The 15,934-nt window shown below is 34.8% G+C and overlaps 1 protein-coding gene across 2 annotated transcripts; it reads right to left on the bottom strand.

The window, feature by feature from the left end:
* Nucleotides 1-2,686: 2,686 nt before the first annotated feature.
* Nucleotides 2,687-15,733, bottom strand: LOC132701596 (thrombin-like enzyme elegaxobin-2). Of its 2 annotated transcripts, none has more exons than XM_060669673.1 (5): nucleotides 15,610-15,712; nucleotides 12,909-13,125; nucleotides 8,370-8,530; nucleotides 4,600-4,815; nucleotides 2,687-2,971 (listed from the first exon to the last, which is right to left on the bottom strand). In XM_060669673.1, exons 1-5 carry the CDS (start codon nucleotides 15,671-15,673, stop codon nucleotides 2,766-2,768), a joined length of 864 nt encoding a protein of 287 aa, XP_060525656.1. In that variant the 5' UTR covers nucleotides 15,674-15,712; the 3' UTR covers nucleotides 2,687-2,765. The 2 variants fall into 2 exon arrangements, with proteins under 2 accessions (XP_060525656.1, XP_060525667.1); XM_060669684.1 differs by having other exon boundaries at nucleotides 2,688-2,971; nucleotides 12,909-13,122; nucleotides 15,610-15,733.
* Between the last annotated feature and the right edge of the window lie 201 nt (nucleotides 15,734-15,934).

The raw sequence follows: 15,934 nt of genomic DNA, 5'->3' as shown, positions 1-15,934 counted from the left end.
AATCATTATATTTTGACACCCATCTACAGGGTTAATTTTGAAAAATAGAAAAAAAGTGTAAATACAAAAGTTTGAAGATTTTTTGCTTTATTATCTTATGAAAAAACAAACGTCGAACTGTCAAAATGACACCAACATACCCTACATATTATTAGCTCAAATCGCATCGCACTAATCAAAACTAAAGATCTGCAGCGTAAGTTAAATAACTTAAGATATTTAAAATCGGTTATACTGAGGAAGAAAAACGATAAAAATAATAATATTATGTTATTCAAACAATAAAAATCTTAATAATTAATGCTAAACATTTTGCACCTAAAATCCATTATTTTGTATACATTCAATTTCCTATTAATACACGAGTTGATAAAATCAGATCTTGTAAAACGATATTAAGTGTTTCTCTTATCATTTGTAAACTTTCAGGCCTATTATAATAAATTTTATTATTTAAGTATCTCCACAAAAAAATGCCACAAGGATTCAGGTCGGCTTGTTGGCAGTCCATTTAATAGTTCCTTATCTACCTATCCAAAGTCTATATTTATTATTTAGATAATCGGTAACCGGTTGGACATTATGTTTAGGTGCGTCATCTGGATACCAAATTAAATTTAAATAATTCCTAACTGGCACATTTTCTAACAAATCTTCTATTTCTGTTGCAAGGAAATTTAAATATCGTTGGATATTCAAGGATTCTTCGTATATAATTGGTCCGCCCACTATATTGCTCAACATACATTAACTGACGCCCGACCTTGGATATTCACTGCCTGCATTTTGGGTGGATTATTGGTGGACCAAAAATGTTTATTCTTCTTCACACCTGCTGTTGTGAACGAATTTTAATCTTCTTGGGATCTTCAATAAATTTCAGTGCAAAATTCGAGCTTTTGCCTTTTATGTTCATCGGTTAAATTCTGCACTGGAAGGAACTTAAAAACTTATAAAGTTGAATTTTACTATAGGTGTTTCCCGATAATTTTTTAACCTCATGTGTAGAACACTTAGGATTTTCTAAAAAAATATGGAATATTAAAATTAAGGAAGTAGAACTCAAAATTGTATTGAAGTGGCTTTTACTTGATGAAAATCCATTTAAAATAGTTAAATAAGAACAAACGTTGTTCAGATTTTCACATTAATATATTTAAATGACAGCTGTTTCGGCAACACCGTGCCTTTATCAAATGCGAATATCAAACGGTACCGATGTTCATAAATACAAAACAGGTAGTAATTACTTAATGTGAGGTATTAATTTGAGATTTAACAAGGGAGATCCATTCAAATCCAGTTGGTCATTAAGTAATACATTCGAACCTCTCATCTTATTAATCTCCATAGCTTCTAGTAAATTTAATTTTTTACTTTTTGAAACAGTGTGTAAAATATCGTGTCTTTCAATAAATCGATTGTGGCACGAGCTGTGTGACATGTTGCGCCGTCTTGTTGAAACCACATCTCCTGGATATCATGGTTATTCAATTTAGGAATGAAAGAGTTAGTAATTATAGCTCTATACCTATCACCACTGACTGTAACGTTCTGGCCATCATCATTTTTGAAGAAGTACGGACCAACGATTCCCCCAGCCCATAAAGCGCACCAAACAGTCAGTTTTTCTGGATGTAACGGTGTTTCGACATACACTTGAGGATTAGCTTCGCTCCAAATGCGGAAGTTTTGTTTGTTGACGTAGCCATTCAACCAGAAGTGCGCTTCATCGCTAAACAAAATTCGCTTATGAAAATCAGGAACAACAGCAATCTCGTTTTGGCCCATTTGCAAGCGTTGTTCAGGCGTGAGTCTATTCATGATGAATTGCCAAACCAAACTGAGAATAAATCACTTGACAGCTGTTAAATTGGTCGTCATCTTGAACAGTAATGCCAACTTAAAGTTCTATACATCGAAAAAAAACACCCGCTATCAGACTATTCTGACTGAGCCAAGCTCTTCTGCCAGTGAGACTTCAATGATTTACAAACCCTAAAAATCTGGAGGTGCAAAATGTAACTGGTGTGTGCAGCGAATGTAAAAAGACCAATTCCGTTTTCATTTCCCAATCCATGAATAATACAACAGACTGAGCAAGAGGAATCTAATAAAAATAACGAAACCATTACAAAATGTATGTTACATTTACACTTTCCAACTGCAATCACAACTTTATTTGGTTTAACAAAGTAGCTGAGGCCTGTTTTTTGGCAATTCCAAAATCTTTCTTCCCTATTCTTCACACTTGTTTTATTCAGAAATTCTTTTAATTTTGTAAAATAATCTTGGACTTTTCGCGGCGGTTTTTCTGATCACTTGCATTTTTGTCATGCAGTCAAATAGTTGAGGCTCAAGGGTTGCTGTAAGAGCTAATGGTCCGCCTTGGAAACTTGCTTAGTTGGTTGGTTTTCATTTTTTTCCAAAAAGTATTTTAGAGCTTTAAGGGCTTTAATTCAATATGGTATTCAACTTTGCTTACCGAGCCTATAAATAGTTTTATGTTGTTTTTGAAATTATCGAGCGGCTTCTATTAAAGCTGAAACTTCACAGGTCCTGTAAAAGTTGGGTTAACTTCGTGATAGTAAGCAATGTCGCGATAGTTCATATAGGTAAAAAACCCAATTAAGTTAATTTATTATCTCTATATTACTATTCATACCAAAGAAACTTTGAAAAAATATACAATGTATAATTTTAGCTCTTTTGGAAGAAGAAAACAAATATGATCGTGTGCTTTATTAAATTCATTCTTTTTCGTATTACGATTTATTAACATTATCCAGTACCCACTCCAACTCATGAACGACGTTTATGAAAAGGCCAACTAGTTCCTCGCACGTTCCCATCCATCCTCCTACAGCCGATTGGGTCCCCAAAATAAAGTACTTTTCAGGACCATCGTCCAACTTCTGCAGTTGCGCCGCCGGCGATCCGGAATCTCCGAAACAAACTCTTGTTAAGTTCCCTTAAAAAGAAAAAAACGTTTTTAAGAGAAATAGATCCTCACATACTAGGGGGTATCGAAAAAAAGCCGGAATCATTTTTTATAAACTATATATGGTTTTGAAAATCACAGAACGACCTTATCCCCTTCAAAATACTCTCCATTACAACTAATACTGTTCGAAACATTTTTTATATTCATCTTTGGCTTTAGCCGACAGCTCATCCCTCGTTTTTTTCTTGACCTCTTCAATGTTGTCAAGTCGCTGTCCTTTCATGTCCCTTTTCATTCGTGGAAATAAGAAGAAGTCACGCGGAGCGAGATCAGGCGAGTAAGGTGCATGGGGCAGAGGAACCATGCCATTTTTAGCCAAAAACTGCTTAACAGAAATGGCTGTGTGTGCAGGTGCATTATCGTGGTAAAAGAACCAGTCCCCTGTCCCCCACAAATCGGGTCTTTTTTGTCGAATACTGTTGGGCAATCTTCTTGAAAGTTCCAGATAAAAAACTTGACTAACGGTCTCACCGGGTGGAACGAACTCTGCATGAACTACGCCGTTGATGTTTGATTTGACCTGACGACATTTTTTTGGACGGGGAGACAGTGACGTCTTCCATTGGCTGGACTATTGCTTCGTCTCTGGATCGTAACCATAGCACCATGACTCGTCACCAGTAATGATCTTTGAAAGAAAATCTCGATCCGTTTCAAGCTGTTGATTCAAAGCACGACATGTTTCAACTCGATGTTCTTTTTGCATGTCAGTCAGAACACGAGGAACAAACTTGGCAGCAACTCTTTTCATTCCCCAATCTTCGGTTAAAGTTCGCTGAACCGTGCTAAAAGACAACCCACTAATCTTTGATAATTGTTCAATTGTCTGTCGATGGTCTGTGAGCACAAACTCTTGAATCTTTTCAATATTTTCGTCGATTCGAACAGTTGATGGACATCCAGAACGAGGTTGGTCATCAATTGACTCGTCGCCATTTTTGAAGCGAATAAACCACTGGTACACTTGAGTTTTTCCCATCGCATCGTCGTTATAAGCTGTTTTTGACATTGAAACAGGTTCAGCAGCACTTTTACCGAGCAGCAAACAAAATTTCACAGCTGGCCATAAAAACTTCTGCAAGATCGATATAAAAGATAATACCAAAGTTACCATCAAAAGTACTTACAGGAAAAGCAAGGTTTGACTGATAAGAAGAAAAAAGGACTTCTTGATCTTTTTAAGGCAAACGTGTTTCCTTCCTATTATAGTTTTATGAAAACTTGTAAAACGAACATTTTTTTGTTGGTAATGATTTGTAAGTATTGATTTTCCGTGCATGCCTCCACATTTCACCCTCTAACCTACACTTTGAGTCGTTTTATATTTAAACGGCAGTTTCAACACAAATTTTTCTCTCTATATCTCTAGTGGCTATATGCACGTGACCAACTGAAAAAATCAAAGCCTACTATGGTATAAACACATTTGTTTTAATATGTAGAATTTTTGAAACTAGAAGGGTAACTTGTAGACGGTGAATAAGAGTACAAAAGTGCAAACATCCAATATGGTCTCCATAAGGAAAGAAAAAGGTTACCGCATCCACGATGGCAAGAGTCGAATTCCAAACACCCCGTGGATCTACCAAACTTACCTCCAACGCATATTCTTTCTGGGCCGCAGCAATCTGGACAACCATCCAAGTCAACAATGTCAAACTTCGCATACATAAGATATGGTGACCTAATTTTCTCTTTATGATTTATGTAACCCCATCCGGATATAGTTAAAAAATGCTTGTCAATGGTTAAGTAGTTTTCTGGATGGTCGACGATATCTCCACGAGGCAAGCAGATCGGTTGGACGTGTTCTAGACAAAAACAAATTACTCCACATCTTAACAAATTATGAATTATCTTTTATCTTAAATATTAATTAAACGCCACATTTAAATTATAACAGAGCTCAAAACTTATCCAGTTTTTAATTTGTAAAGGCGACTTTGAAGACAGGTTTTCACTGAATAAAACGAATTTGTTTAAAGACGGGTTGTGGAACTACCATTTCTGAAGAAAATTTATTTTTTTCTCGTCATGGAAATGGATATTTAAGATAAAAAGTAATCCACAATTTTTTGAATACTCTTTACAAACTTAATTTCGATTACTGGTTTTTTATAAGTAAATGATGAGGTACCCAGACCAGCTTGTTACTTTCGAAAAATCGATGAAATCTCGGTAACGGTAAGTCCTACGGGTACTTGGTACAGAAATGATCACCGTCGAAAAAAAAATTGTTTTTGTCTGTCCGTTCTCCGTTTTCCGTTCTCGTCTTTTGGCTTTTGGTTGGAGCTACAAAATTGAAATTTGAAGCAATGCACTTCATATTTGGCACATCTATGCAGCTTTGCCCAGTGACAGAACCTATTGAAAATGGGAGGGCTAGGGGGTAGGGACGTATTCTAAAAAAATAAAAAATCTCGTATGCAAGGGTCTCAAAAAACATCATTTTTCAAACACTCTTTACGATACCAAAAAAATTCTTAAACCGGAAGACGCAGAAGATATGACTCTAGGAATTTTTATTCTTGAACTTTTCAAAAATATACAGGGTGCGCCGCAAATTAAAAAAAAAACTGAAAAATGGGTCTCCCTATTATTGAAAATTGGTTTTAACTGAAAGACTATGATTCAGATCTCACTTTCTTTTATATTGCAATATAGTCCGAATATAGAGCACAAACTTTTGTATTTAAGGTTTTCCCGACATTTCTCGCTAAATGAAAAATGTGTTCGGTGTCCTAAATTTGCAGATATCAACTTCAAATTTAGCAGAGAAGTAAAAGTCCATGTCCACATTTAAACGATAGAAATTTGGCCGAATCCAATTTTACCAAGTACTTTTTAAAAATGCTTGAAAATTTCTTATTGGTAATTTTAGCTTCCAGAAAAATATGTTTTCCTCCATAATCGTTCATCCGTTCAATCGTTCAATAACATTTATTTCGGGCATTTTTTCGATTATATACAGGGTTTTCAAATTATTGGCAAGTCTCTAAGACCCAGAAAATTGTTTTTTTACAAAAATCGTAAAAAATATGGCTAATTCATTCAAACCGTGTCATAGGCCGTATCAAGACCTACATTTTTTTTGTGTTTTCGCTGCTCTGGATATTTGAAAAAATCCATATTGAAATCGTTATTTCGGGGGCTGTCAAGATGCGATGACGTCATTGATTATTACGGCGCACTGCATGGTTTCAGAAAAAACTTATTTTCTCGAAAACCTTTTACTATTTTCAAAAAATTCTTGAATCAGGACAGGTGGAAAATCCAGGGCTATAACCTCTACTTCGAACAATGATCGTATCATATACAGGGTGTGTCGTTTATGGGCAAAAAATCTGAAATGTCATAAAAATTTCCGTTATTGTGGGTAAATTATTGGCGACAAATGAAAACCCGTTAAAGATGGGATAATTTTATTTGACGAGAGAGAGTTTCAGATTTCGTCAATTATACGGGGCGCGAGATATTCGAAAAAATATCATTCGACAACGATATTATTTGTGCAAATTTTAATATTTACCGATGTTTGCTGTAGCTTTGAAGTTCGACGAGATCTGAAAGACATTTCGTACAGGGTGCATGCACAATTAAATTAAATCGATTTTTCGAAAATTCCATAGTGGTCAGCGTTAACACGACAGAAAAACAATGCGTCCCTTTACCACATGAAACCGCGAAGCCTTTTCCTTTTACAATAAAAAGCTGCTTCGCGCTACGCGCTACGCGCTACGAACTTGCCCCGCCCAGTGATGATTTTTCGAAAGCAATCTTGTTTTTGTTGTAGCGACTGCATCATTCAAGCTGTGAGTTACTGCATAAAAAATAGATTAAGGAGGAAATCGGAACCGTAATTGACTGAAGCACCAATAACTCGATTTTCTAAGGCTCCACATTTTCCACAGGTGTTCTGTAAACCAAGGTAGCCCCACAGGAAAAAAAATAAGCTGGTACGCCAGCCAACATAAATCTTATTGCATTTCTTATTGCCAATTGTAAGTTGTCTAGAAATCCAAGAAGCGTGTGTTTCATTTCTTAAAGTGTAGAAATTAAATTGAAACTGTGGCGTATATTTTTATAAATAAATATTATAAAATTCCCCCCCCCCCCCCATGCCACTTTTGAATTTTTATTTAGTTACGGCCAAATTAGCGCTTATCAACAGAAACATTGCTGCCAAATTTCGAACAGATCCGTCTTAAGATAATTCAATTCCAATTCCAATTTCAACTCCCTTCCGTAAAATCCCAATTGTACACCCATCCAGCTTGAGGAAAATGTTATTTTACAACGTCAGTTTAGTTTCCTACGAATCCAAGTCACTTTTTAAATCACTCATTTGTAAAACACGAAAACTCGTGACTCAAATGACGTTTACCACACTTGTTGAATAATATACTATAAAAAATATATATTTTCAAATTGATCACAATATACCTTGGAAACAATGCATTTCCGGACATACATTAATGGGAACTTTATTTATAAAATGATCTGAGGAATCAACTACTTAAATAGTGACGCGTCTTATTTAAACACCCTGTATAGGTGATAGCTTTATATGGCTGCTTATACGAATATAAAAAACAAAGTCTAGTGGCATCACATACTAGTTTGACATTAAGTTTGAATTTTTGGCAAATATTGTATTCTGAATATTTATATTTGACCAGAAAAGTCAAAGTATCCTGCATACAGAAAAAAATTATGCCAATATAAGAATGTATTGTATTGTATTGTTTTGTATTATTGGATCATCTTACGTGCAGCACGCTGTGCATGTGCAATGGCATTAATCCGCTAGCCTAGTGAATGAAGTGCAACTTAACATTTTAGAAAATTTAAGACAGCGAATAAGTTACCTCTTGTGAAACTCAATTCAGCGCGAATACAGAACAATGTCTTGAGTGGAAAAGATCATTTCCAACAATTTTTTATAAGAATTTATTTGATATTAATATCACCAAACAGATATAACAACTTTGTTAAGAAATATCCGTTACTTATTAGTCATGGTTGCGAAATTAGGTATGGTGTATATGAAAAGCAAATGCATGGGGAGACTATTACGGAGAAATGAGTGAAATAAATAAAATATTCACCTCTTAGTTATGTACCATTTTTTTCTTCAATTATATGCCACTGTCAAGCAAATACATGGGGTGACTATTATGGAGAAATGAGTGAAATAAATAAAATATTCACCTGTTAGTTATGTACGTAATGAACGAATGAGTAATGCGAGCACCAAAAAACACTTCATACATACTAAAAAGTGAAATTTAGTGTTTTAAATCGATAGATGAAAGTCAATAACCTGGATAAGAGAACTGAAGCAAATTAAATATGTTTTATTTACCGTTATATTCAGCTGGTTGAGAAAATTGAAGCAGGCCTAAATCAACAGCGTCAGGCATTATGTATTTTTCACTAATGTTCATGATTTGTGGGGCGGGGACGCAACTGTCGCGGTCACAATATGGATATCTATTGAAAATAGTTCCCAAGATCGCCTTTATGCTACAAAAAAAGGCAACAAGTAGTTTTAAATTTCCATACTACTTTGGCAAGCCCACTGAGATAAGAACCAATTAGCAGCAATCTAAAGTTATGGGGTTAGAGTATTTACATTTAAAAAATTGTGATTTTTAACACTTGGCGGTTCTAAAACGCTGATATTAAAAAACTTTGTTCACGTCAAAAAAGATTGTTGGGGTTTGATTTCTTCTTTGCTTCGTTCGACAGAACAACAAAGCTTTGAATCTTACAATAAAAATGTAAAATAAATATAGAAACTCAAGTTTTCCTGCAGGGTCTTCAGTATAATATAATGTACATGGGGATATTGGAAACTGTAACTGAAAATTTGTGATTCTATAATATGGAAAATTTCAAAAAATGGATTTTTTTCACCCTGTATCTATATAAGGGTATCAATTTAAAATAAACCAAGCAAAACTAGATTATTTTTTGGCATATACTTACGCTACTTTTCTTCCATTTAGGCAACGCTGTATCTCCTACAGTTTCCAATATCCCCAATTCCATCATCTTATGCTGGACATCCTGTGGAGAAGAATTGAAAAATATATCTACATATTTGTGAGTAAGCCGATTATTTATTCCAAAGATCCAAGACTCAATTATTAGTATCGAGTTTTTTCAAAACGCTGTGGCATTTGAATAAACTGACTCTATAGGCAATTTATTTTTTCAAAGTCATGAAAAAGACTTTATTTAAATTATTTGTTTTATAATTTATAGAAAATGCATTAAATTTATTTGCGGTACCTTCATTTCGCTTGTTACAATTTCGTTTTTAGGTTTGTATTACATTTCCTGATATATTTATGGTTTAAAGTGTTTTTCCTCTTGTAGGATTTATGTACGTGAACACAGCCATACGTTAAGTCACTCATTTCATAGTAGTAAAATTTGTTTGCGGAAAAAATCTTGGTTTTAAAATAAATTCTTTATAATGTCGTTTTGCATTACTTTAAGATTTTTAAGGTTGTCTTGATATGTTCCACTCCATATTAATATTCCATATCTAAACAGAGGTTCCATATAGTAACACGATTATTTTTTGTAAGAAATTAATGCTCCTATCTTTTGTATAATGTATGTAGGGTGAATTTCCAACTTCCAAGTTTTGTCTATTTGTACTCCTAAATATTTAGTAAAAGTCACTTGTTCAATAGAATTCACAATATTGTTAACACTTATATTTTATAGTTCGGTCTGTTTGATGTTTGATTGAGATAAACCCTCTTGCTCATTGCTCGTTGCTTTTTGCCATATATCACCCTCAAATAAGGGGTGTTTTTTTTCGATGTATAGAACTTTAAATTGCAATAAAACAACGATGGATTATTCGGTTGACATGAATTTTATTTATCCGAAAGATAATCTTGTGGCATTACATTTTAAATATGATTTCTGGCATATTAAGGCCGCGGCTGGCGCGGATGTAGTCCAATCTGAACGTCCAATTTTCGATGACTTTTTCCAACATTTGTTGCCGTATATCGGCCATGACACGGCGAATGTTGTCTTTCAAATGGTCAAGCGTTTGTGGCTTATCCGCATAGACCAATGACTTTACATAGCCCCACAGAAAGTAGTCTAGCGGTGTTAAATCACAAGATCTTAGAGGCCAATTCACAGGTCCAAAACCTGAAATTAGGCGGTCACCAAACGTATCTTTCAATAAATCGATTGTGGCACGAGCTGTGTGACATGTTGGGCCGTCTTGTTGGAACCACATCTCCTGGACATTATGGTTATTCAAATCAGGAATGAAAGAGTTATTAACCATAGCTCTATATATATATATATATATATATATATATATATATATATATATATATATATATATATATATATATATATATATATATATATATATATATATATGATGACACTATATTCCGGGATATCATCCGTTCGCTCGTTGAACTCCGACTGGAATCCTGCATCCGACTGGAATCCTGCAAATCTTGCATCCGACTGGAATCCTGCAGACGTTTCGCCAAAATCTCACTTGGCATCTTCAATGCTCGCGTTCCGAAAACACTTCGAACACTGGGTGTTTTCGGAACGCGAGCATTGAAGATGCCAAGTGAGATTTTGGCGAAACGTCTGCAGGATTCCAGTCGGATGCAAGATTTGCAGGATTCCAGTCGGATGCAGGATTCCAGTCGGAGTTCAACGAGCGAACGGATGATATCCCGGAATATAGTGTCATCACATTTTTCCATCCGTGAATCAATACGTGAGAATATATATATATATATATATATATATATATATATATATATATATATATATATATATATATATATATATATATATATATATATATATATATATTCTCACGTATTGATTCACGGATGGAAAAATGTGATGACACTATACTCCGGGATATCATCCGTTCCCTCGTTGAACTCCGACTGGAATCCTGCAAATCCTGCAGCCGACTGGAATCCTGCAGACGTTTCGCCAAAATCTCACTTGGCATCTTCAATGCTCGCGCTCCGAAGTGTTCGAAGTGTTTTCGGAGCGCGAGCATTGAAGATGCCAAGTGAGATTTTGGCGAAACGTCTGCAGGATTCCAGTCGGATGCAGGATTTGCAGGATTCCAGTCGGATGCAGGATTCCAGTCGGAGTTCAACGAGCGAACGGATGATATCCCGGAGTATAGTGTCATCATATATATATATATATATATATATATATATATATATATATATATATATATATATATATATATATATATATATATCAGATTTTGGCGAAACGTCTGCAGGATTCCAGTCGGAGTTGAACAATCGAACGGATGACCAGTGATTACACCAGTCCATAAAGCGCACCAAACAGTCAGTTTTTCTGGATGTAACGGTGGTTCGACATACACTTGAGGATTAGCTTCGCTCCAAATGCGGCAAGTTTTGTTTGTTGACGTAGCCATTCAACCAGAAGTGCGCTTCATCGCTAAACAAAATTCTCTTATGAAAATCGGGAACAACGGCAATCTCGTTTTGGGCCCATTCGACGAATCTACGCCTTACTTGATAATCGTTTGGCTTCAATTCTTGCACGAGTTGGATTTTGTAAGCACGTAAACCAAGATTCTTACGCAAAATCTTCCATAAAGTGGATAGACACAGATCCAATTCCTGTGCTCGATGGCGGATGGACTCATTGGGGTCTTCCTCAATGCTACGCTCTACAGCAGCAATAGCTTCTTCTGTACGCACCGTACTGCGTCTCTGGGGATGCGAGTTATCAATAAGAGTCAACGTAGTGCGAAAACGTTCCATGGTTAATCGAATTAACTGCTCTGATGGACGATTTTGTCGACGATAAAATTTACGTGGTGCGCGATACGTATTCCGCACAGAACCATTATTTTCGAAATAAAATTGCACTATTTGCAAGCGTTGTTCAGGCGTGAGTCTATTCATGATGCATTGCCATGAGAATAAATCACTTGACAGCTGTTAAATCGGTCACCATCTTGAACAGTAATGCCAACTTAAAGTTCTATACATCGAAAAAAAAAACCCCATTATATAGAACGTGTTTAATAGGTATATTGCTTCATTTTTGAATTATATACAAAATTCTAGAAATATTTTATGTATAATGTCGTAGTCCAACTGTCGTTGAAATTTTTAATTTCCCATTTCTTCATTCGGAAGCATTTATTATTTCACTTTTGTTGTAGAGAAAGGAGTCGAATAACGAGTTTCATAATAAATTTCAATGCATATTAACACAGGGAACGCGAAAAATCGAATTAACTGCTCTGATGGACGATTTTGTCGACGATAAAATGGACTTAGTGCGAGAAACGTATTCCGCACAGAACCATTATTTTCGAAATAAAATTGCACTATTTGCAAGCGTTGTTCAGGCGTGAGTCCATTCATGATGAATTGACAAACCAATCTGAGAGTAAATCACTTGACAACTGTTAAACAACTTAAAGTTCTATACATCGAAAAAAAACACCCATTACTATGGCTGTACCGTCTGCATATGGCGCTATTCTCCTCCAAAGGTTTAAATCATTTAGTGTGTTTATATAAAAAATAAAAAGCTGTGGGCCTAGTACTATACCTAACTTCAATTATTACAAAATTTGATTCACAGTATTTTCTCTGATACCGTATTTCTGCAATACCTGTAAAAATATTGAGTGTGAGACCCCAATACCCCAAGACATTCTTTACTTTTATCCATGCTTGTAGTAAAGCTAATACATGGGATCCACTGTATCAACCCCAGCAGTAAAGCCGTACTGATATTTTGATAATATATTGTTTTTTTTCCTCTAGTCAACATAGCTAAAGTATTTTTGTATTACATGCTAATAATTGCAGTTAGCGCATACCTGTCAACAGTGGCATTCGTGCAGTGAGCGGCAGTCAAGGCATAATATTTGTTGAGTAAAGTTCCACCGCAATACGCTTTATTAAAACGTACCAAAACCATCCATGGAAACTGACCGAGTTCCGCCTTCTCACCTCCGATGATTCTATCCGTTGGAGGCGCCTTTCCGCAATCCTTAGTGGGCAAATGTTTCCAATTCGTGTGATTATCAAGATCTGCTTAAATAATCACTGTAACCTATATAGTCCTGGTGCAAAATGGCAGAAGAAGCCCAAACTTTTGATCAGTAATTATTTTAAATTACTTGCTTGTACGAATCGAATTCTAATCTTCAAATTTTTTGGTCAGTTTTGATTGAAGCGTAAGGATTTCGCAGCATTTTATTTAACCAAATAATACAAGAATAATAGCTAAATCTAAACGAACTAGAGGACACGGTAACACATGCACATGTTTTTGTTGGCTTCTATAAAGCTTTCGACACTATTGAATTGTTGAATTACCTCTTATCCCCAAAGCACTGAAAGAAGTAGAATAGACCATAGATATTCGGGCGTGATCAGGACCATCTATGAAAACGCCACATCAACCATAAGATTGCACGAAGACATCAGATAGATTCCAACCAGGAAAAGACACCCTACCACCGAAAATATTTATTACAGTAATAAAATCAGGAGCCTGCAAGGAAAACGTATAGATGTCATCTTATTATAGCGGTCAATTTTGCAAAAATAAGGGCCATGGTTCGGAATCTGAAGATCAAAATGATGAAAAACATGGTCGGCCAAAAGCGCCATGAGAGTTAAACTAAGAAGCGACCACCAAACAGCGAAGCTGACTAGTACAATATCATTGGGATGGGCGGCATATGGAAAACTGATATACTTATTTCTTTTAAAAGAAATGCTTTCAATCGGTGCGTTTTGACCGTCCTATGGAGCGCAAACGCTAGCACTCACAAAAACCTCTAGATAGTATTAGAAACGAAGATATTCCTTACAGAACAAAAGTAGAACATATCACAAGAGCAAAGTGGATATGAGGATACATATTGCGAGCCTACAGTACGGCAGATGGGTAAGCAACGTGGAAACCCCATACGAGATGGACCGATGATGCAGAATAGGAGAAAATGGAAATTACTTTAGAAAACCTATGCTCAATAATAGACAAGAGAAAATAAGAATGATGATGATGATTAATAATGATTAATACTCTTAATATCAGGTGTCTGCTGACTGCGACTGCATTTTCTGGGCATATGACGTTTTGTCTCAATGATGGTGGTGCACAAAATATTTAATGAACGGACTAGCGGATTTATAATAAATTATAAAGGGTGATCTAAGATGAAGTGGTCTAATTTTTTCAAATATGCGGTCCGCTTCTATATAAACATGGCAACATCCTACTTATTTTAGAAGGCACCACCAGTAAATTTCATTTTTAAATTCTACTCAAAAAATAAAGAAGATTTTGTTCGGGTTTCCCTATCACCTATCTCTTATCATTATAGTACTGGGGAGGACCCAGCCATTCTATCCTGACATATTATTTTAGATGTCATGTACAGGGTGTTTTATAGATAAGACATTGTACCGGAGTTCTAGAAACACGCTTTATTAAGTATATTCTTTGGTTTCGGTACGTCTATATGCGAAGCTTCCCTGGAAATGACTATGTTCAATGTATTACGTAAAAATCATGAATATTTATTTTGGTTTCAAAGGTGAAAAGAGATAGGCATAGGAAAACCGAATCAAAATTGTTTTTTTCCTAAAATTCGAAAATTAAAGAAACCTCCGTGTTTTTAGAACTTCCATACAAAATTTTATTTATTTTGGAAAAATTGTTTATGCTCCGTCTAAAATGGCATCCCCGTAGGGAATGCCCGAGTTTTTTCAGGAACTGTCTGGAACAAATGTTGTGATAGAAAATACTGGAAAATGGTCTACAGTTTGAAATAATCGACTTCTATTACAGACATATGGAATATAATTTTATTATATTTTTATTTATATTATATTTTAAATTTTTATCTCCTTGGAATCTTAGCCCTGAATTTTGACTTTGTTTATATGCAGTGTGTTTCATTTAAGATAAAGACACCCCCATATGTTGGCTGTCTAAATGAATACAGATTTGAAGTTTTACCCAGTCATACAGATTGACGGTTCACATTTTTCCTCAACTGAAAATTAAATTTAAATTCTTTATTTTACTTCGCATTGAGATATCAGAGAAAGTTATTTGAAAAAGTTGTTCCGAATATTATTCTAACCTCATTTACTGAAAAAATTCGCATTTTTGTTTTTCATTATTTTAAGTTGATTTTTTATATTCACATAAATTTATAAAAATATTCAGATAAGAGTAACACTGTCAGTTTCATTAAAAAGAACATTTCCAAGGGTGTAAATTTCGTTTTTTTTTTTTTAAATTTAAAATCAACTGCTCACTAAATAGAATTCAATGTAACAAACTGAAAGTTTAAACTGATTGACATTAATGATTTCACAAGTGTCAAATTATTACTTTCCACAGCACACTTGTTTCTCGAATAAATAATAAACCAATAATAATAAAGAAAACTAAAAACTCGAATTTTGTCATGAAATTTGGTTAGAATATTATATTCGGAACAGCTTTTTCCGATATCTCTAACGGCAATCATTAATTTTCCTCATTTATCTCCTTACCCGTGGATTTCACCTGTAAAATCCATAGGAAACTCGTTACCACAATCAAAATAGTCTTGCACATTTCCTTCTTCAGTGAACGAATAAACGCGAAAAGCACTGATTGATTTCTGCTTTATAGAGCATAAAGTCTCGACAGTCGATTGTAACAATGATTTTCAATAAAACTTTATGTTTAATTAATTATATTATAGGTTAAACATTGATTGATTTTTGTTTTATAAAGCATAAAATCCTGACTGTCGATTGGATATACCTTGCGAAAATAATAAAATAACATTGATTTGCAATAAAACTTCATGTTAAAGTAATTAGATTATCGGTT

This window comes from Cylas formicarius, unplaced genomic scaffold (genome assembly GCF_029955315.1).
Source record: "Cylas formicarius isolate icCylForm1 unplaced genomic scaffold, icCylForm1.1 PGA_scaffold_10__41_contigs__length_53128322, whole genome shotgun sequence".
NCBI lineage: Eukaryota > Metazoa > Arthropoda > Insecta > Coleoptera > Brentidae > Cylas > Cylas formicarius.
The sequence above is the reverse complement of the archived record's forward strand: the minus strand, read 5'-3'. Positions and strand labels throughout refer to the sequence as shown.

Excerpts from the sequence above, each read along its gene's own strand:
- LOC132701596 (XM_060669673.1), bottom strand. The coding sequence starts at position 15,673 with ATGTGCAAGACTATTTTGATTGTGGTAACGAGTTTCCTATGGATTTTA. Across the intron at positions 13,126-15,609 it reads TTTACAGGTGAAATCCACGG|CAGATCTTGATAATCACACG; the intron begins GTAAGGAGATAA and ends TGATTATTTAAG. Across the intron at positions 8,531-12,908 it reads ACGAATGCCACTGTTGACAG|CATAAAGGCGATCTTGGGAA; the intron begins GTATGCGCTAAC and ends CTTTTTTTGTAG.